Here is a 20,804-nt window from a genome sequence, read left to right as displayed (position 1 = left end):
ATGCTGGGTGGGCTGCAGGACTAGTGGGGGGGGGGGGGGGAAAGCAAGCAGATTTTCTGTGGCCGGTTTTTTGAGGGTCTGGAACCCAGCCATGCCATTCAAAAAAACATCCAGGTCAGCTGAAAAGTGGCCAGTTGTCAACCCTATTAACTACTACCTTTTTTGTTCCATGTATAACCAGAGAGCAGGACAGAAGTTGGAGTAAAGCATATGGGGACAGACTTAAAGATCTCAATAAGTATACTTTTGGAAGAAAGGCAGCAGAGAGGAGATATGTTTAAATACCTCCATGGAATTAATGCCTAGGAAGTCCAGTAAATCTCTAATGTTATGGTATAACATCTAACAAAAAAGTATTGTCAGCATCCAAGTCGTTGAATCTTCAGTAGTACACAAAAGTTAAGCTGCAAACGTTGTTCAGCCAGCTAGTGTTTGTGATGCAAAAGCTAGCATGTTTGTGAATCAATCTGATTTTGAAATGACTTCATGGTTCTGTAGAAAATAGTAACTTGTGCAAGAGGAATTCTGGGTATAGCTGGCAGCAGACAGTTAAAAAACAAAAAAAAAACCCAGAGTACCTGAGAGAGTAGGGGTGTACCACATAACCTCTAGCAGCCAAATGTAGATGAGCAGATGAAAAAAAACTGTTCTCAATTGGGTACTATAATGTAAAAGCAGCCTATCTTGCCAGATACTGTTGACCTGGATTGGGCGCTGTTAAAAAAAAAAAACAAAACCCAGGATGCTGGGCTAGATGGTCTTTGGTCTGACCCAGTATGGCAATTCGTATGTGTGCATTTTACGTTTTGAAGAGGCAACATTCTATTGCTGACCCTGCACAACATAGTTTTGAGCATTGAGCTCCATACACAAGGTTTTTATCTGGTAGCAGACCGACACAGACAGTTTTTTCTTCCACGGATAATTCCAAAGACCATAAAGACTCCTGAGGCAGACCAGTTGGCCGAAACACAGCCGTGTCGAGTCTCTCTCGAGTTACATTATTGATTTGGACTTATGTCTATTGAGCTACACAATAAATTTGGACTTTTTCTACATCATCTTAAGACATATCCTTGTGTCATCTTTGCTGTTTGTGATTTTGAATTTGCGAAGACTGTGCTCTGTGTTTACATCGAATTTGTATGTGTAAGCACCATACTCGTATGCTTTACTTTTCCTCCTTTTTCAGGGTTCGGAGGCAGCTGTTTTCAAAAAGATGTTCTGAACTTGGTATATTTGTGTGAAGCTCTGAACTTGAAAGAAGTAGCACGCTACTGGCAGCAGGTGGGTACAGACCTGGACCTGTTAGTCTTGGTCATGCTGATATTTGTGAAGATTTAACTTTCCCTTACTAGTAAATATTCATGCACCTTTTTTATGGAAATCAACACTTCTGCAAGTAAAAGGGAGGTAAGGAATTACTCTGCTTTCAGATGTGGGATTGAGATCTGTAAAACACTGTCATCTAACTGCTGGAAGTATTCCCCTGTCAGTCTCTGTGTAACTGGAGTATAGGGGGAAAATGGGGAAGGACTGTGATGCAGAGCTGCCTGGGAACTTGTGCAGACTTTTTTTTTTTTATTTAGGACCTTTTTATTCTTCTAAAACGTTCCGGTTCCCTAATTGTTTTCAGATTTTGGGAGTCTGTGTCTGCTGGAGAGTAAGTAGCTTGGACTCTAATTCAGTACATGTACAAGGAACCTGTGAAAGGTATAAGATGGCAGCAGAAGTAGGAATTTGCAGAACACGGGGGGGGGGGGGGGGGGGGGGGGGGGGGTAAAAGCAAGGAAGTTTACAGTAAAACTTGACATTTTCATGGTGCCTTTATTTTTTTTTCTTGACCTTGAACTGAGGTAACATCTGTAAATAGAGGTTCTGATGAGGTCCTGTCTGGTGGGTGTCAAAATACTTCATTTTGACTTCAAAGATATTACGTTTCTGGATTGTCTTAAAATTTCCTTTTAGTATTGTCACCATAGTCATTGGTGCAGTGTTTTTGTAAAGTGCTGTCCCACAGAGGTGACATACTGGCTGGCATTATGTTAATGTGTCTATGTAAATTGATTCTTGTCTTTAGCATCTGGCTTGTTTCTCCAGTATAGCACCCCCTTCACACTTTTTGCATTGAATGATGATATATACCTCATGTGAAGAATCTGTTATGCTGAATGTTTTTCCCATGTGAGTGACTGGGATCCTGTGAAATGTATTGGCAGTGTTTGCAGTTTAGTATATTGCAGAGATGTATTCTATTCTCTTCTTTTTGAGCTTGTATTGGAAGCTTGCTTTTCACCAATTTGTTTCAAATTAGGTGGCTGTCAGAAGGCCAGCTGGGGATGGATATCTTTCAGTAATTTACACCCCCCTTGAGTAGTAGCTGTAGATCTTTAACGATTCTTCTCAATTTTTCCAGCTCTGGATTGTATGTTACAAGTGGGATTCTGTCTGGGGGTTTTTTTTTTTTTTTTTGTATTGCAATAGGTCGTCTTTGGATATTTTAAGGGAAGAGGCAATATTCTTGGAGATTATTTTGGGTTTGTAGCCTTTGAAGGATTCAGTCAGGATTTTAGTGTTTGTCTCTTGGGTCAGAGCAGATACGATGGTATCATGTGGCTTGGCTGTGTATAATGGATTGGTTTTTTTTGTATGTGAAGAGTGGAAACTGGAGTTGTGGATGTAGCTGCATCTGTCTGTAGGTTTCTTGTATATAGATGTTTTTTTAATATAACCATTGTTGATGGAAACTGGTGTCTAGAAAGTTGACTTTTTTTTTTTCTGGGAAGTCTATTTTTAATTTGATTGTAGGATGATGGTATGTATGTAAAATTGTTCTTGAGTCTCCTCTAAGCGGTGCAAAAAAAAGCTACAAAAATGGTATGGGATTTGCGTTACAAACTGTACGAGGAGAGACTTGCTGACCTGAACATGTATACCTAAGGAGAAACGGGTGACATGATACAGATGTTCAAATATTTGAAAGGTATTAATCCGCAAATGAACCTTTTCCAGAGACGGGAAGGCGGTAGAACTAGAGGACATGAATTGAGGTATTTTTTCACGGGGAGGTGGTGGAGATGAAAACGGTAATGGAATTCAAACATGCGTGGGATAAACACAAAGGAATCCTGTTTTGAAGGAATGGCTCCGCGGAATCTTAGTGGAGATTAGGTGGCGATGCCGGTAATTGGGAAGCAAAACTGGTGCCGGGCAAACTTCTACGGTTTACGTCCTGATCGTGACTGAATAGATAGGGAAGGGCTGGAGTGTAAATTTTAAGGGGCTTCGACGTTAGCTTCAGAACTTAGTACAAGAAGTGCTGGGTAGACTTCTGTGGTCTGTGCCCTGAGAATGGCAAGGACAAATCAAACTCCGGTATACATATGAAATATCACATACCATGTAAAATGGGAGTTTTTATTTTGTAGGGCAGACTGGATGGACCATACAGGTCTTTATCTGCCGTCATTTACTATGTTATGTTCTCCCTCAGCCCAAATTATAAAAATGTAATCAATACACCAATAGTATTTTAGGGTTTAGTCTGATATATATTCAAAAATGTCTCTTCCAGCTTTGCCATGAAGTGGCTAGCATATTGTGGTGCCATCATGGTGCCGATATTGCTCATGATTTGCAGAAATAGTTGTGAACACTTCCTCATTGACTTGATGGTGAGAAAAAGGAAATTAAGACAATCCAGGAACCTAAGACCTTTTGAAGTAAAAGTGATGAAATATTTGACACCCACCAAACGGGACTTAAAATCTGGGCTTTCTATACCTTTATCAACCATAAAATTCTACTGCTTTCTCTTCATCCATCTCTCCCTGTTCTCATCTAACCCACCCCACCCTCTTCCTGTGAGACTGTCATTAGAAGGCTTTTGTTTTTCACTTGTATATTCTGTTGTCAACATTTTGTTCACTTCTGAAAAAGGGGTTACCTTCAAAAGCTAATAAAAAAAATGTATTGTTTTTATTTATTACCGTCTCTCTCCTTTTGTAAAGCTCAATAATGCATGCCCTGCATTTCTTTGAGGTAAGGGGTTTATTCTTTACAGTTCACTCAGTCCTTTTGTATTTAAATTATAGGTAATAGATATGAATGATTACCAGAGAAGAAGGTTTGCTTCCAGAATTATTGACTGTCTATTTAACACTGTTACGGACAAGAAGATTGCTCTCTTGGGTTTTGCATTCAAAAAGGATACTGGAGACACCAGGTAATCATACTTCAACAGTAAAGATCCTTGCACATACAGATACTGATGGGCCGATGCTCAAAAACCTGAGCAAACACTGACACTAAATGCGCCAATAGTTTTTCAGCACAAATTGCATTTAAATACATTTTAGATGTGGTCATTTAGAACCCTGCACAAATTCTTAAAAAAAAAAAAAAAGCCATAGCCGAGGCACCATTAGAAGGGTTGTTTATGAGACAGGGTGTCTAATAACACTAACAAAACAGCAGCATTAGCCTATAACGTTCAAAATTTGCTGAAGAAATATCTTTTATAGGAGAAAAGCCCTCAAACTAAAGGACTATCACCTTTAGTACGATAGTCCTTTAGTTTCTGAGGGCTTTTCTCCTATAAAAGATATTTCTTCAGCAATTTTGAACCTCTGGGGTTCAGATTCATAGATTCATAACATGGGCAGTCCTCTGGATTAGCTGGAAGACTCTTGGCAGTGAGTGGGAATGCATGTAGGTATGTTTTCACTGGCTATCTGCTTAGCTAGTCAAAAACTGTCTCTAGGGGTGTCTGCACAGCTTAAAGAAGTCAGTGGTTCTGTCTCCATCTGCTGGTGGGAATGCATAAGTCAATCATCTGTGCTGGTCTGGAGGGAGTAAAAGAAAATTAGCAGATCTAATTTCTTCTTTCCAGGATTGTCACAATGAACATACATGAGATGGCTTTAGATGTACCTCTAGGAGAGGTTTGGGAACCTGTTATAAACATGGGTTACAGTAGAAATCTGGCAGTTTGCAGTAAATGTCATTTAGCCTCAAATTTGCTACTCATTATCTAGGAGATGTCTTATCTGTGGGATAATCCTACTGGCTTAATTTCCAGTCTTGCATTTGGGTTTTCTCAACATCTTGATTTTATTTAGAGAATCCTCAAGTATTTACATCAGTAAGTACCTGATGGATGAAGGTGCAAAGCTCCATATTTTTGATCCAAAGGTTCCGAAGGAACAAATCTTCTTGGACCTCGCTCATCCAGGTGTCTCTGGGGACGACAGAGGTTAGTACCTTTTTTAGTTCTCATATCTGTTATCTGATATGGCATTTATACTGTTTTTATTAGCTGCCTGATTCAAGGCTGTTTACAACATTTAGAAAAAAAAATAATTTTCAGCACTTTATTTGTAAGGTGTTTTGCTCTCTTCCCCCCCCCCCCCCCCCCCCCAAAAAAAAAAAAAAACCATGTCTGGCAGTATGGTGTGAAACCGTGTCACAGATGTTGTCATTCTGGGAGGGACTTTGCCCTTTTCTGGCTACTGAAAATTTTTCCAGAGCAGGACTAACAAGTCAAAAAATGCTGTATTCTTTATGCCACAGTCTCTCGATTGGTCCATATTGCGAAGGACCCATACGAAGCCTGCGATGGTGCCCACGCCCTTGTTATCTGCACAGAGTGGGACATGTTTAAGGTAAGATGGCAGAAATGAGGGGGTTGCTGAATTGAGGACACTGCTTTTGAAGGGGTACTAGTACTTATGCAAAGATTGTTTTCTGTATGGCAGGAACTAGATTTTGAGCGTATTCACAAAAAGATGCTGAAGCCAGCTTTCATCTTCGATGGCAGACGTGTCCTGGACAGTCTTCATGTTGAGCTTCAGAACATTGGTTTCCAGGTGACTTGATTTTTTGCTCCTCCTAAAACTTGTTTTTCAATGTACTGCAATAATGCCCAAGTGACACGAGAGCACTCAAATTTACATGGCAAGATACAGCTTTGACAAGTGAATGAGCCTAAGAGCAAATCTGAACTAGGCAATTAAGATGGATTCAGCATGGTCCTGACATCACCTGCCTCTCTATCTTGAAAACATTTCTTGAATTCAGTCTGGATTTGGCACCATTACTACTACTACTGTTTAGCATTTCTATAGCGCTACAAGGCGTACGCAGTGCTGCACAAACATAGAAGAAAGACAGTCCTCTGCTCAAAGAGCTTACAATCTAATAGACAAAAAATAAAGTAATCAAATCAATTAATGTGAACGGGAAGGAAGAGAGGAGGGTAGGTGGAGGCGAGTGCTTACGAGTCAAAAGCAATGTTAAAGAGGTGGACTTTCAGTCTAGATTTAAAGGTGGCCAAGGATGGGGCAAGACGTAGGGGCGCAGGAAGTTTATTCCAGGCATAGGGTGCAGCGAGACAGAAGGCGCGAAGTCTGGAGTTGGCAGTAGTGGAGAAGGGAACAGATAAGGATTTATCCATGGAGCGGAGTGCACGGGAAGGGGTGTAGGGAAGGACGAGTGTGGAGAGATACTGGGGAGCAGCAGAGTGAGTACATTTATATCTTAGTAGAAGAGGTTTGAACAGGATGCGAAAATGGATAGGGAGCCAGTGAAGGGTCTTGAGGAGAGGGGTAGTATGAGTAAAGCGACCCTGGCGGAAGACGAGACGGGCAGCAGAGTTTTGAACTGACTGGAGGGGGGAGAGGTGACTAAGTGGGAGGCCAGTAAGAAGCAGATTGCAGTAGTCTAAACGAGAGGTGACAAGGGTGTGGATGAGGGTTTTGGTAGAGTGCTCGGAAAGAAAGGGGCGGATTTTACGGATGTTGTAAAGAAAGAAACGACAGGTTTTGGCAATCTGCTGGATATGAGCAGAGAAGGAGAGAGAAGTCAAAGATGACCCCAAGGTTTCGAGCTGAGGAGACAGGGAGAATGAGAGCCATCAACAGAAATAGAAAACGGGGGGAGCGGGGAGGTGGGTTTGGGGGGGAAAATGAGAAGCTCGGTTTTGGTCATATTTAATTTCAGGTGGCGTTGAGACATCCAGACAGCAATGTCAGACAAGCACGCTGAAATTTTGGTTTGGATGCAAGGTGAGATATCGGGTAGAAAGGTAGATTTGGGAGTCATCAGCATAGAGATGGTAGGAAAAGCCATGGGATGAGATTAATGAACCAAGGGAAGAAGTGTAGATAGAAAAGAGGAGGGGACCAAGAACAGAACCCTGAGGTAAGATACAGCTTTGACAAGTGAATGAGCCTAAGAGCAAATCTGAACTAGGCAATTAAGATGGATTCTGCATGGTCCTGACATCACCTGCCTCTCTAGCTTGAAAACATTTCTTGAATTCAGTCTGGATTTGGCACCATGAAGACAATAGGACATTAACAGGACATCAATGTGTGTGGGGTTTTTTTTTTTCTCCCCCTCCCCTGATTTAAAATAACTCCTAGTAATAGTTGTTAGATCATTGTGTTCATGGTAGGGTTCAGTAGCAGGGTGCTAACCACCTTATTGTACAGGTTCTCAATTGTGCCCAAAATGCCAAGGAGGGTGCAGTCCTTAGCTCATGAGTATTTCTGAAGGGAAAGGCTCATGATTCCAGTGCTTGTTTTGAGCCATCTCTGGAGAAAAATCTGTGTTTTGGTTTTTTTTTTGTGTTGGGTCACAATGCTAGGTCTTTGAGCAGTTTTTATCTTGTGGACTTACCTTAATTAAACAAGCTGTTTGCTGCTCTTTGCTCCTCAAAGTTCACAGTTTTCTAAAGCAGAAATAGGACGACTCCAGTACATCACCCAATCAATCATAAGTCTAAAATATTGAGTTCTTAAGCATTTGTTGCAAAAAGACAGGATGGCCTTACCTTTTTGCCTTGTTGCAGAAAAATGTGCAACCTTTTCTTAGCCAGCCTCCCCTAGGCAGTATAACATGAGCTGAAGCTTTTTTAAAGTTTGTTCTTACCTTATCTGGTACTTATCTATCTTTATTTTTTAGACTAACCTGGCTTTATCTTACACTTGGCATTTCCACTCCACATTGTAGAAAGGACTTCCCAATTAATAGTAATTTAATCCTTTTGCATGATTTCAGAATCATGGATTCCTATTGCTTGCAGAAGTGGTGTGGAATAATGTTGTTATATAAATTTTTTTCAGCTTTGTTTTCCTTTTTTAATCAGTAGGCTACTCTTGGATATTTTAGATAGCTGCGATTTAAAGTGAGAGGGGGTAGACTCCAGTAGCTGGACTTGAGATAGGGAGACTAATGAGAAAAACAAAGCTTGTTGTAATATCAGGATCTCAGTAGGTTGCAGCACTGGACAATATGGATTTACTATAGGAAGGTCATGTGAGAGAGACTTGGAATTGATTTTTTTTTTTGAGGTAACCAAAATATGCAGATCAAAATTGTTAAAGCAACTGTAATCGCCCTTAACTGTGAATCTGTCATCTTGCCATTCAAAATGTGGAACCAAGCAAATACAAGCACAAAAGGAAAAGAATGAGAGGAGGGTATGTTGTACAGTCGGTTGCAAGTATCACCTATGATTTCATTTTTGGGTCAGTTTGGCCTTATTGGAGACATACACAGCAGTCATTTATGGATATTCTTAGAACCTGGTCTGCCTTGAGATGGGATTTGTGAACTATTGAGCAACTAAAGCAAGGAAACAGAATTAGATTGGGTGGACTGGTTGCACTCTGGATGCCATAAAAACATAGAAAAATGAAGGCAGATAAAGACCATATGGCTTATCTAGTATTTTTTTATTTATTGCATTTGTATCCCACATTTTCCCACCTCTTGGCAGGCTCAATGTGGCTTACAATACATCATGAAAGGTGGACATACATTAGGAATAAACATTTTGTGTTATAGAAGGTTCTTGTATGCCCATTCATGTTATCAACTCTCCCTATCAGTCCCTTAGAGAGCCTATGCATGGTATGTCCCAAGCTTTCTTGAATTTGGATACAGTTTTTATCTCCACTTCCACTGAGAGGCTGTTCTGCGAATTCACCCTTTTCTGTGAAGTATTTCTCTTACTTCAGTCTGTTCCCTTTCATTTTCATCTTATGCACTTTTATTCCAGAGTTTCCTTATCTTGGAAACAAATAAATAAAATCCCTAGCTGCTATCTACGGCTTTTCTTTTGCAATGTTATCTGAGCAAGAAAGAGGTTATCATTTCCCTCTCCTCTTTACCATTGTAATATAGATCAGAGGTAAAAATAGTGCATGGAGCCACTGGAAGTTTCCTCAAGTTCCTTCATTGGTAAAGTGGTTAAATAAACTCTGGTACATTTATGAAGTGGAGAGACTGTGGGCCATTCGTCATAAAACTTTGTCTAAATGGGAAGCTATCTGGGAACCATTTGTGTCACATTGCTCGTGTTGAAGGCAGATGACTGGAGGAGAGAGAAGGGGAGGGTTTTTTTTTCTCTCTGCTGTTGTTGTCCTATTCTAGGGGGGGGAGGGTATTGGGGGAAGAAATCCTGTTATAAATTCTTGGAGTACTTTTGTATGTTCACTCTCTAGTTTGAGAAAATACTATACTCTCTTGCAGTTTGTGAGGCTCCTTTAAAGCCCTTCGGGGGGGGGGGGGGTATTACATTTGTGTTGTATTTGCCATTCAGCTGTACTTATATTTGTACTATTTCTCAAAAGTAAATAGACTTCTATAAATTAAAAAAAAATAGTGCATGGAGCTAATGGAATTATTCACTGTGGTACATAGTAACATAGTAAATGACGGCAGAAAAAGACCTGCATGGTCCATCCAGTCTGCCCAACAAGATAAACTCGTATGTGCTGCTTTTTGTGCGTACCCTACTTTGATTTGTACCTGTCCTCTTCAGGGCACAGACCGTATAAGTCTGCCCAGCACTATCCCTGCCTCCCACCACCGGCTCTGGCACAGACCGTATAAGTCTGCCCAGCACTATCCCCGCCTCCTGCCACCGGCTCTGCCACCTACAACAAAAGGTTTGCTGAAATCCAAGTAAATCACAGCTAACACATGCACTTGATTTAATTCTCTGGTCACCCAATCAATAAGATTACGAATAGTTTGATAAGATCTAATTCTGGTAAAACCTTGCTGCTTTGGATCCTGCTGGCTTGTAGTTAACTATCCTTTCCTTAGCGTCCCTCCGGACCGGACCAGGATTGGACTGATGGGTTGTGCTCGCCTACCAGCAGGTGGAGACTGAGAAAAAACTCTGACTCTAGAGAGCCAATAGGAGCCCTGGCCATGTGACCTTAGCCTCAGTATTTTCTCAGTCTCCCAGCAGGTAGGAAGTGAGCCCATTAGTCTCTCTCCTTTTCTCTTTAGATATTACAGATATTTGTGATAATTCTTCTGTGCCTGGAATCTTATTTAGAGGCTTGACAGGGTTTCCTTTCTCTTCTTTCTTTGACAGCCTCGGGGGTGTTAAACTCGGGTGTCTCGAGTCCACCCCCCTTCCTCCCCATCTCCCTGGCTTAGCAGGGAAGGGCCGTCCCTTTCTCTGGAAAGGTGTACCGTCTTTGGGAGAGGCAGCCACTTTTAACAGGTAGCTGCTTTAAAAGAATTAAATCAAATAAAAGGAAATTCAAAGAAGCAGCCTTTCTTTCCCCAGACTTCTAACGAGCAGGCAGCTCCAGTGTTTTATTATGATTGAGGGGTTATAAAAAAAAAAAAAAAAAAACAAACAGAAGAAAATAATTCAGTATCTGTGACTTTAAACAGCGATTTTTCTCATCAGATTTAATTTCCTCCATTTTCTTGCGTTTTGGCGGCAGCAGTTTAAACAAATGAAGAAAAAAAAAAAGAAATGTGCGAACCGCGTAAGCGCGGCCACCTGTTTTTTCCGATATGGCTTAAAAGTTCAAACAGCTGCTGTCGGTCAGCGTCGTGCAGTTCACGCAGCCGGAACGTGTAAATTTTGCTCTCCCTTCAAGGTTTCTTCGGGTCCGGTGCTGCCTCCAGTTTTTTCGGGGCCTTTTTCGCCGGCTGTTGTTTCTTCGCCGTTCCACTGGGCTCCGCTTGTTCGGAGGTGTCGGGCGCGCTGTCAACGATCGCCACAGGGCCAGTGGAGCGAACGGCGGCCATTTTGTTTCTCCCTCCATCTTATCAGTCGGGGATCTCTCTGCTGAAGGTAAGGCTGCAGTTCATAGAGCAGTTCGGCTCCAAGATGTGTACACTTTTGTATGTGCTGAACGGCGTATTCTAAAATGCTCTTCACTTCAGCAGGCAATATTTGGTTGAAAGGGGGCTCCTTTCATATATGAATATATAACAAGCTTTTCTTCTTTTAAATTTCTATGTATCACGGGGCTGTTAACACTAGTTTTTTCTGGTGCTCAGTCATTTTTCATTGCCTGGTGGAAAATCTACATCTTATCATAATATCATAATTCATTTCAAGCATTTTCCTCAATAGCTGTAGTATTATACAGTGTTTTAAGAACTTTAGAAACTTTCTCTATAGGCATAGAGTAAATTTCTGTCTTTCTCATTCCCTGGTGAATAGGACTACATTGTCTAAGAGTCAATTGAATGGTACTTTGCAATTCTGACCATAATATATTAGTTCCTTTCAAGCATTTTACTCCATGCCTATGATGTTATATAGTGTTTTAAGAACTTAACAGACACTCTCAATGGCTGTAGTGTTATACAGTGTTTTCTTTTTCCGACTTTAAGAAGCCTTCTCTAGAGGCATACAGTATATTGTTCAGATGCCATGGGGATATATCAGCTCTTTCATATTCTCTGAGGGACAGTCCTGTCTACCAAGCTCCCAATCACTCAGCTGCCTTAGCAGGCATGCTTTATTCATGTCTTCCCTTCTTTTCCAACTGCCTTGAAGCCTCTCATTTTTCATTTTAGCTTTCTTCTGGTTTTTACAGGACATATGGTCACTTAGAGAATAAAGTCATCCTTTCACTTAAAGATAGTGGACGGTCCTCAAACCATCTACTCGTGTTTGTCTCTACTCTATCAGTGCAGCATTGGCAGATTATAAACATCCTGGTTTGGTCCAGTATGCCTATACATACCATCTGCTATCTCTTCCTCTTCCTTAGAGACCTGATGTTATATCAAGCTTTCTTGAATTCAGATACAGTCTTGTCTACACTGCCTTCACCAAGTGGCTGTGGCACAACTTCACTTTTTTCGTTACAGGTAATTTCCAAGTTTGTCCTTTTTCATTTTCATTCTATGCGCCTTCACTCCAGAGTGTTCTTTCAATTGGAAGGGGATTCACTCACTTCCTGTGTATTTATACCATAGGTACATAAGTATGGTTATGCTGGGTAAGGCCTAAAGTCCATCAAGTCCAGCATTCATATCTAATGGGCATAGGTACATAAGTTTTGCCATTCTGGGGAAGCTCAAATGTCCACCTTTCTACAGCCAGAACAGCATTAAAGAAAAAAAAAAAAAAAACCTCTCACGAGAGTATCGAACAGAAATCTGTGCTCCAAAAGCAAGGCTTTGCAGTAATTCTGCAAACTAACGCATACAATATTTGCCATGGCTGTTCACCACTAGGAACACCGGGGACCCTGGGCCTAGGTTCGGTGTTTTAACCTGAAACAAGCTCAACATTCATATCTATTGGGTGTGAGTCTGGTACTACTACTACTACTTAACATTTCTAGAGCGCTACTAGGGTACGCAGCGCTGTACAAATTAACAAAGAAGGACGTTCCCTGCTCAAAGGAGCGTACAATCTACATCTCAGTGAGGGAGGACGCATGACCGTGGTACGTGGATTAGTGGTATGTGGATTAGGGAGATCCAAGAAATTACAGGCCGGTGAATCAGACGTTCATACTGGGACAATTTTTTTCTGTCCGGAGCGTACTACCATAGCTGGTGGACTCCTATATTCAGAACTTTCTATATTCAGAACTTACCCAACTATGGAACGCCATAGAGAGAGGGTTGGAGTTTGTAGCCCTATTTAACTGGTGTCCTTGGTCACCCTTCCTCTTCTCCTCAGGATCCAGAGAATGGCTAGTTTTTTGCTTATGCATTAACCGGTCATTTTCAGCAGTACTCTCTCTTCCGTTCTTTTATAGATCTAAGAGGATGTTCATTGCGCTCTTAGGGTCATTTCATTCTTACCTAGACGACTGCCTAATTGGAGAAAGTCTTATCAGCAGAGTTCTCAGGTCACGCACCGGGTGTTGCATTTCTTACAGTCTCTAGGTTGGGTGGTGATTGTAGCCAGGCCTCTCATTTGATCTCTCATCAGATATCTCTGATTTTCTCTTTGTTTAGTCAGGTTGGCGCACAGTCTTTTGTCTCCTCTGCAAACATCCCAGTTTATATTTTTCTTGGTGACCTTGGGCCTTCGGCCATTTCCTCGCTCTATTCTGCAGAATGCAATTTTACTTTCTAATGCCCAAGAAGGAATTTTCCTTCATCCTATTGCGAATCTCAGGGTCATCAATCGCACTATTTAAGTGTCATCTAGTTATCTCAAGAACCTTAGTTCTGTCATTGGGATGCTTCGTGCAGTACACTTTTTGGCAGAAGCTTGTTTGTATATATTTTTTTTCTGGGGGACCTCAGCAATTCGTTTTACCTTCGGGTGAATTTTGTTTTCCCTACTGACAAACAAGGCGGAGAGAGCTATGTTGGTCCTTGCCATGGCAATGGGTTATGTCATCCGCCAAGGAGGAGTTAAGAGTATACTCTTGAGTTTGTACTCATTTTTTCTTAGTTGTGTCACCCTGCATTTAGGTGAATGGACTCTCATTTTTTCAGCCTTACTTCCTCACTGCGACACTTCAGGGCTATCTCTTTTTGCCTTCAGGCTCACAAACATTTCTTGCTTCTTCCGTTCAGCAACAGTCTTGACGGAGACAGGGACAGATGCCAACGTCCAGCAGGGGTTTTTCAGCCTTCTTTATGCGTTTATTCCATCATCTCACTAGGTGTTTACGCAGAACCAAGGCACCCTTCTACATCCGGACCCCCAGTCACTCAAACTTATGGCGTGGTTACTGGGTCTGCAACATCTTTGATATTTTCGCAGGAAGTACTTCAAGTTTTAATTGCTTCCAGACAGAAATCTACATTAAAGTCCTATGAATCAAAGTGGCGACGGTTCACTCTGTGGTACTCCTCTCGCCACTTCATTCCACAAACAGTATCCATTTTGCATGTTTTGGAATATCTTCTGCATCTTGCGAAATCTTGTCTGTCTTACTCATCCATTAGAGTTCATTTGGCAGCTCTATCAGTGATGCATGATACTGTTGACAACCGCATGCTTATGCAGCATCCACTGTCAAAGCGGTTTCTTAAAGGAGTCCTGCACCTGTACCTCCCGCTTCGTCCACCAGCTAGGTGAACTAGGTGAACAGACTCTTAAAGTTCTGTTTTCTAGTAGCCATAACTTTTTCTATAAAGTTTTCCTCTTCAAGCAGTGTTTCCCAGTAGCCATTGCAGCAAGTAGATCTATGTGTGGAATACTTCTACGGTTGGTAACTTCTTTTCGGTCTGCTGTAGTTTAAAGTTTTCACCTTTCCCAATCGGTTTTTTCTTATTGGTTTTGTCCTTCTAGCCAGTAGGCGTAAAAGTTTTTCATTGTTTCTAACCCGCTATATCGCGAAGGATCAAGGAAATGAGTGTCTATTTCTCTTCTCGCTGAGAGGGCAGTTCCACAGCGTATTACAACATATTCCACAACTTCAGAAGCGGGCTCTATTCTTACTACGGCGATTTTTGGTGCTCTCAGTGCACATTGGTAAGTTGGCAACTTAGTCCTAGTTTCATTTTATTTTGCTCATTGGGACACACTACATGTTAGTTGTCGCCAGGTGGCCTATGCAGCATGAACATTTCTCTGCAGTTTTCATAGGGTCCCTCCCTTCAGATTACTGCTTTGGTACTTCCCATCAGTCCAATCCTGGTCCGGTCCGGAGGGACGCTAAGGAAGGAGAAATTAGATCTTACCTGCTAATTTGCTTTCCTTTAGTCCCTCCGGACCGGACCAGGCCCCTCCCATGTTCTCTCTACTCTTTAGCTTCTTTTATTAAGTAGGAAGTGTATTCAGTAGGAAGTGTATTCATTCCTTTACGATTCGTGGAACAATACTATATATATACAGAACTTTACGTGGTCTATACCACTTCTCTGGTGGTTGCTGGTGAGCTCAATTGCTGGAATCTATCTATAAAACCTTAAATACGCCATACCACTTCTCTGGTGAGAGTTGTGGCTGAGCTCAGTTGCTGGAATATCTATAAAACCTTAAATATGATTTACCACTTTTCTGGTGAGAGTTGCTGGTAAGCTCAGTTGATGGAATATATATAAAATCTTAAGTGGGCCATACCACTTCTCTGGTGAGAGTTGCTGGTGAGCTATAAGACAAGTGAGCCATACCACTTCTCTGGTGAGAGTTGCGGGTGAGCTATATTATGCGTGAGCCATACCACTTCTCTGGGGAGAGTTGCTGGTGAGCTATATTACATGTGAGCCATATCGCTTCTCTGGTGAGAGTTGCTGGTGAGCTATAGTACAAGTGAGCCATACCACTTCTCTAGTGAGAGTTGCTGGTGAGCTGTAATACATATCGGGCCATACCACTTCTCTGGTGAGAGTTGCTGGTGAGCTCTGATACTTGGCATTGCCGAGTGCTTTGTGGCTGCTAGGATTCCATACGGCACAGAAGGTCTTTCTTTTTTTCCTGCTTTGTTATTCAAATACTGAGGCTAAGGTCACATGGCCAGGGCTCCTATTGGCTCTCTAGAGTCAGAGTTTTTTCTCAGTCTCCACCTGCTGGTAGGCGAGCACAACCCATCAGTCCATCCTGGTCCGGTCCGGAGGGACTAAAGGAAAGCAAATTAGCAGGTAAGATCTAATTTCTCCTTTCTTCAGTTAAGTCTCTTAGTTTCCCACCGTAGAAGTCGTCAAACCAGGCTGTATTTTAACCTCCTCTGTTGCCACTTTTATAGAGAGACCATATCTACTCTTTTCCAGTTGTACAGGATACCATTCCTGTCTCTAAATATCTACTGAACAGATCATTCATAGTATCATAGTAAGTGATGGCAGATGAAGACTTCAGTGGTCCATCTAGTCTGCCCAACAGTCGCATTCATTCTCAATTCAAGATTAAATCAAGAATGAATGTGTTATTAATCATTCAATGTTTGAGTAATAAAATATGGCATAAAATTACAAAGCAGTGTGGAGTACATAATTTACATAGCCATTACCTAAGCATATTTACTAGAAAAAAAAATGCTACCATTGAACAACTTGCACAGTACATAATAACCAGGCATATTATATCCCCCTCCCTCTCCCTCCACAATCCCCTTTAAAATAAGTCTTCAGAAAGTACTGAAGGAAGATTCAATCCAAGTGAAGGACAAAATTGATAACGTATGCATTCAACAGAAGGTAACTTACATTGATCTTGCCACTGTCCTTTCAAGGCTAATGTAATTTCTCATATTTCCTCAATTCAACACATACCATCTGCCCAGTGTAGGACCTGCAGAGTCTCTCCACATCCGAGCAATTGTCACTTTAGCAGCTAGTAGCAAAACCAAGCATAATCTGCAGATCCTGGCTTATATACTGGAAGTTTCCCCAGCAGACACGCCTCTGGCCCAAACACCAGTGAACTAACACAACATAGTGTAAGGTTTGACTAGTATGGCATTCCCATCACAGATGTTCAAAAGTACCCTCTGCTCCATATCCCCTCCAGCAGTGATGAATACCCTTCTGGTGCATCCTGCCTTCCTTTACCTGTCTTCTCCATACGTATTGGTAAAATGAGGAACAAGGGGCAATATAAGGTCAAGTGACACACATAGTTTATCCTCCCCTAGCTCATGATGATCCTTTATGGCTCTTAACACTGCCACTTTATAATATTGCCATAAGTTTGGGAACCCCATCCCCCCTCTTCACGGGAGAGCATCAGTCTACAAAGACGAATCTTTGGTCTATGCCCTTTTTATACAAAGTCCTGCAATAGCTTGTCCCGTCGTTTAAAAAGATAAATGTAAAAGTATGGGAAGCTGCATAAATAGAAACAGAAAACGCAACACACATCATAATTTTTATTACTGCCATCCTCCCTATTCAGGTAAGCCAGAGCCCCCTCTACTCGTGCCTGGACATTATCTTCCATTGGTGGGTAATTAAGTTGAAACAAGTCCTGTACCCTACTAGAGATTCTCGCCCCTAAATATTGGAATCCTTTCGTATTTACTTGGAATGGGAAGATCTGTAGTACCTCTTCTTTAGTCGTATTAAATAATATGGCTTTTATCTTTATAGCCAGAATAAACAGAGTAAATCTCCAGTTCCTCCAAGAGTGGATCCAGGGACTTTGCAGGGTGTCAGACAAAAGCAATGTGTCATCTGCATATAATAATACTTTGTGTTCTCTCTGCCCTGCAACTATTGGTGCAATCAAAGGATTTTGTCGGATCCCTTGTGCCAGCAGCTCAATAGCCAGGGCAAACAAAAGTGGGGACATTGGACAACCTTGCCGCCTTCCCCTCTCCAACCTAAAAGGCTCCGAATCCTCCCCGTTAACCATAATCTGACAAGATGAAGCTACATAAAGCGAGCGCACTCATTGTCCAAACTGTCCTCCCAATCCCATCATTTGCATGACTCTAAATAGAGAGCCCCACTCAACAAGGTCAAATGTCTTTTTGGTGTCGATGGTCATGTACATGGCCTCCATTTTATCCCGTTGGATTAGAGGTTTCAGATTGATTGCTCTTCCAACACTATCTGCTAACAATCTGTTTCGGAAGCAACAACTTTCAACAGATGCTAATAATTTTGCAAAACTTTTTCATACCTGTATTTAAAAGTTCAGTGGGCTGATAACTAGCACATGAGGTAGGGTCCTTACCGAGCTCGGGAAGTACCACAATTGTCGCTTTGTACATATTATTTGGTAGTGGGACTCCTTCCCATATGCTGTTAAACAAGCTGGCCAAAAAGGGAGCTACCGACGAAGTCAGCGCTTTGTAATATGATCTCCTGCCGCTTTTCCCAGTTTCATTCCCTTAATGGCCTGTTCCACCTCCTCTGTTAACTCTTTTCTTAGCCTTGTCAGCATATGAATCCAGGGAACTGGTGGGGTTGTCCATCTACCAGCAGGTGGAGATAGAGAACACTAAAAGTAGGCATTGACCTCCTGAACACAGGTCCCTCTACCTTTACTATATCTCTATCTCCAGCAGGTGTTGGATGGAGCTTTCCAGCTCTTGGATTCTGTGCTTGAGGGGACTCCTGGGTTGGCCAGTTGAGCTGTGGGTGTGTGGCTGAAGGTGGCCACTTTGAAAGCACAATGAGTTTCAAGTCCCTGCCTTACCCTTTTCTCCCTCCTTCCCAGTTGGCTGCTCTGTGCTGTTCTCTCTGTGATTTTTCTCCTTGGCTTGGCTCACAGTAAAAAAACAAAAAAAAAAAACAGCACGTTTCCAGCGAGCTCTTTTTGACCGGGTGCTGGGATGCCGCTTTTTCAGGGTCCTGCGGGGAGTGGCTGCAGTGGGCCAGTCTGCCTGAGAAGGGTGAGTGTGTCTGGCTCTGTGCCGTTTTCGTCCTGCCCCCGCTCCTAGTGCGAGTGAAGCTATGGCAGCAGAAGCGGCTAAACGCTGCCCTTGCTGTGGTAAGAGACACAGCATGACAGGGAGTTGCAGCGCAGGCTGCCTTGAGGAAGCAGGGTCTGTGAGCCTGCCGGCTGCCTCTGCGATGGTTGTTTCCCGCGCTCCGACGCTCGTGGCGGGTGCCGTGTTGGAATCGTCGGGGGAGGCAGATTGGACGGTTTCTGAGATGGAGGACCTCGGGACAGGTGAGGAGCTTTGTGGATGGCAGGTGATGCGGGAGGCTCGGGGATCAGGCGTGCCTGAGGGTTTTTCCTCACAGCGGGAGGGGGGACCCATTTTCCATAGTTTATTCTCCTTATGCACCAGGCCTTCTTGTTAAAGAGGGCCTCACCGAGTTTTCTGCTTCTGCCCCCTCAGCCTTCAGTTTCCTCTGTGCAGGGGGCTCCTAATTTTGAAACATACGGGGTGCAGTCAGGTTCTGTGGACCCACCTTCTCTGAAGCGCAGGCGGGTGTTGTCCACCTCAGAAGCGGGCTCAAATCACCTCTTATTCTCCTCAGCATTCCCTGTTTGAAGGAACAGGAAGTTCTGCCAGGTCTGTTGGGGAGGGAGCTTGGCCAGGAGGAGCAGGATGTTACGAAAGCAGTGCGTATTTTTCATAGAGACGAGCTACCCTCTCTTATTAGGCTGAGCTACCCTCTCTTATTAGGCCTTGCAGGCACTCAATATTGAGGACCCTGAGGCGGCAACAGCAGCGACGGTAAACGTCAAGATGTACAGCACCAAAAAGCCTGCCCGAGCTTTTCTGGTTCACGAGGCCATTCAGGAGCTCATTTTGGACAGTGGTCTGACCCTGATGGGAGCATGAAGGTAGCACACACGATAGCATTCTTCTATCCGGTTGGAGAGTCTCATCTGAATCTTTTTGCATTCCCTAAGGTAGACTCCCTGGTGGCAGTAGTCACCAAGAAAACCACCTTACCTGTGGAAGGGGGTGTCACCCTCAAAGATATGCAGGGTCGCTGTCTGGAGGGGTCCTTAAAGCACTCTTTGGTTTCTGCCTTAACTGCGTACAAACTACAAATAGCAGCCTGGAGAGCCGTCTGTCTTGGCTTCAAAGCTCGGTGGGGCAAAATGTGGAACTTCTACCTCCTTTCCAGATTTGGCCTCCAGTATGGAATCGGGGCTTGCTTATTTGACGGCTGCTCTGTACGATTTGGTGAGGGTATTTGCTAAGCAGATGTCTCTAGCTGTTTTGGCTCGGCGTTTGCTCTGGCTTCACCATTGGTCGGCTGATATGGCGTCAAAGTAGCGCCTCACTAAATTGCCCTTTAGGAGTAAACTGTTGTTTGAGGATTTGGAGAAGATTGTCAAAGATCTGGGGGATTCCAAATCCCAGCGCCTGCTGGAATACAGGCCCAAGCCCGGTTCCAGAGTTTCCTCTGCGAGGCCAAGATTTCGGGACGCTCGCAGATACTTTCCTGGCCAAACCTCTGTACCCTTTGTGTTCCAGATTTCAGCAACGTTCCTACTTTCATTCAGATAAAAAAATCTGCGACCCCTGCACAGAGGCAGGGAGGCCCAAACCGTGCTTCCCAATGATGGGGGGCCGGTCAACGCTTTGGTTTCACGCATAGGAGGCCATTTATCGCTGTTTTTCGAGAGTGGACCAAAGTCACGATGGACCAATGGGTATTCGATCTGATCAAGAATGGATACAGGTTGGAGTTTGCGGCACCCATTGGAGACGCCTCTTCAGAATCCCAGTGCACAACTGCTGTCAAACATGCGGCAGTTACACGTTGCACTTTCTTCTGGATATAGGGGTGGTGGTTCCTGTCCCTCAGTCTGAGCTTCGGCTAGGACGCTATTCCATCTATTTTGTGGTTCCTTGGAAAGGAGGGTTGTTCCAACCAGTCCTCAACTTACGAAGAATCAATGAGTCTCTAAGAGCGCATCACTTCCGTATGGAGATGCTGCGGTTGGTGATAGCAGCAGTTCAGCCCGGGGAGTTTGACTTTATTGGACCTAAAGGAGGCGTATCTGCACATCCCAATTTGGCCACCTCATCGGACATTAAGATTTTCAATTCTAGGCTAGCATTTTTAGTTCCGAGCCTTACAGTTCCACGCACCTTTTCCAAGGTGATGGTAGTGCTGGCGGCTTTTCTGAGAAGAGAAGGAGTCAGGGTTCATCCATATCTGGATGATTGGCTCATTTGGGCGGACTCAGCTCGAGAGAGTCA

At 43.0% G+C, this 20,804-nt stretch overlaps 1 protein-coding gene across 4 annotated transcripts in view; it reads left to right on the top strand.

Annotated features, from left to right (window-relative positions):
• The window catches only part of UGDH (UDP-glucose 6-dehydrogenase), a 77,258-nt gene that overhangs the window by 45,764 nt on the left and 10,690 nt on the right, over nt 1-20,804 (top strand). For all 4 annotated transcript variants that reach the window (XM_030191312.1, XM_030191313.1, XM_030191310.1 and 1 more), the window contains exons 8-12: nt 1,193-1,287; nt 4,095-4,225; nt 5,121-5,254; nt 5,572-5,663; nt 5,757-5,867. In XM_030191312.1, coding sequence (XP_030047172.1) covers nt 1,193-1,287; nt 4,095-4,225; nt 5,121-5,254; nt 5,572-5,663; nt 5,757-5,867 — 563 coding nt within the window. The remainder of the gene's footprint in view (nt 1-1,192; nt 1,288-4,094; nt 4,226-5,120; nt 5,255-5,571; nt 5,664-5,756; nt 5,868-20,804) is intronic.

The sequence above is a fragment of the Microcaecilia unicolor genome, chromosome 2 (genome assembly GCF_901765095.1).
Source record: "Microcaecilia unicolor chromosome 2, aMicUni1.1, whole genome shotgun sequence".
Taxonomy (NCBI): Eukaryota; Metazoa; Chordata; class Amphibia; order Gymnophiona; family Siphonopidae; genus Microcaecilia; species Microcaecilia unicolor.
Note: the sequence above shows the minus strand (reverse complement) of the source record. Positions and strands in the feature narration are given on the sequence as shown.